Source organism: Typopeltis vanoorti, chromosome 18 (assembly GCF_054136105.1).
Source record: "Typopeltis vanoorti isolate ZY-2024b chromosome 18, IOZ_Tvanoo_1.0, whole genome shotgun sequence".
NCBI lineage: Eukaryota > Metazoa > Arthropoda > Arachnida > Uropygi > Thelyphonidae > Typopeltis > Typopeltis vanoorti.
The window spans coordinates 82,022,959-82,024,656 of NC_143566.1; the positions used below are offsets into that span (position 1 = coordinate 82,022,959).

A 1,698-nucleotide genomic window follows, 5' to 3' on the forward strand; every position below is an offset into this window, starting at 1 on the left:
TCGTGTATAGGCCCAACATAAAAAATATTTAAAAAAATTCTTTAATATGCTTGCTATTATCTAATAGTAATATACAATTATCAATATCTTTTGGCTTAAATTGATTCTTTTTTTTCCATTCTACAACTTATAGTATATTGACTTGCAATGCAAGTAATTCTAAATGATACCTTTGAAATTTAATTACTGAAATTCTGAATCAAATTACTGGAACACACACACACACAAACAAAATTAAACTTTTTTTTTTTTTTTAATCTACTTGGAACACTGAAAAATAACTCTTACCATACAGAGTAAAATTTTCTGATATAATTTAAAACAAAAATTATAAGGAATAAATGTTTTATTGTTGCATGACAGTCTAGGAAATGCAAATCAAATTAAAATACATCCTGCTTACAGTAACCAAAACTTTGAAAAGATATATGAAAATTATTAGGAAGCACTATAAAAATGATGAGGCGAGCGAGCATCTTTACAATCTAAGTGGAAGTAAAAACATGGAGAAATTTTAGGACATCCTAGGATTATTTTAATACAAAATCCTCAGGCCACTCAAAAATCTTCGGGTAGTTTTTAATTTCTTCTTCTGTATAATCACTTAGTTTCTTAGGTACTCGGCGAAGTTGACACATTTGATCACTGACGTTTATTAATATATTCTCTGGAATCTTGTCATCAGGAAAAAGATGAAGTCTCTCCATGAGTGTGTGCCTCTGTCCGCTCCATCGTCCACTTAATGCCTTATAAACGGCTTTCCATAATACTTTTCTGGGATCTTTATTATGTAGTTCCCACGCAAAAGTCCACGAAGCCCCGCCGGCATAACCAGTATGATGATAATAAACTCTGTATTTCCATTCATAATTAGGAAGGGCAATATCCTTGGTATTTATTACCACTACATGATCGCCTAAATCACTGTCTTGATGAAAAATAGGTTTATGTTTACCACACAGATACTTCGCAATTTTTTCGGCAGAATCGAAAGGATTCTGCCACTTGGCATCATAAAGATACCAAAGACGAGAAAATGTAGCCCACTGCTGAACACGTTTATGCTTAGAAATTATTTGATATACCATTTTTTAGTTATATATCACGCAACTAAAGTCACTGGCAAACCATAGTAAATTCTTCGCTACAGACAACAAATGTGTAAGTTTAGGTGTTCGGAAGAAACAGACCGCACCCCCTGTCGGTATTACACGCGTATATGTCTTCAAAAGCTCACGTGCAAATAAATGTTAAACAAACTGCAGCACACCATTAGCCCATATTATACTTAACGAGAATAATCTGAGCTACGCCTTTCTGGGTTAATCCTTTACTCAAGTCTAAACAAACAGAGTTTGCTTATACTGAATTATTGCTTCCTAAAACATTTGATGTATGCCGTGGAGACAAACAAATTTTCTTTCACATCCTACATTAAATGCTTTAGTAGAGTTCGCCCACAGATTAGAGACCCTTCGACAGTTCTGCGCATGTCCCAAAAAGGAGAATCCATTCCGATAATAGGGTAATCAATCCATCTTCTTGGATGAGTTTGCTTATTATTACAGGTCTGAAAATTTAGCTTTTCTTTTACAAACATTGTAGTTGTTAAAGATGAAGCATAATAGTTTTTACTATTATGCTTGTATAACAGTTGGGAAAATGTACGTAGAGTATTAACAAAATTAAAAAAGGTAT

The 1,698-nt window shown here is 33.2% G+C and overlaps 1 protein-coding gene across 1 annotated transcript; it reads right to left on the reverse strand.

Annotated features, from left to right (window-relative positions):
• Nucleotides 1–234: 234 nt before the first annotated feature.
• Nucleotides 235–1,172, reverse strand: mRpL13 (mitochondrial ribosomal protein L13). Its single transcript, XM_090408458.1, has one exon. The coding sequence runs from the start codon at nucleotides 1,086–1,088 to the stop codon at nucleotides 531–533; it is 558 nt and encodes a 185-aa protein (XP_090264584.1). The 5' UTR covers nucleotides 1,089–1,172; the 3' UTR covers nucleotides 235–530.
• Nucleotides 1,173–1,698: the final 526 nt, after the last annotated feature.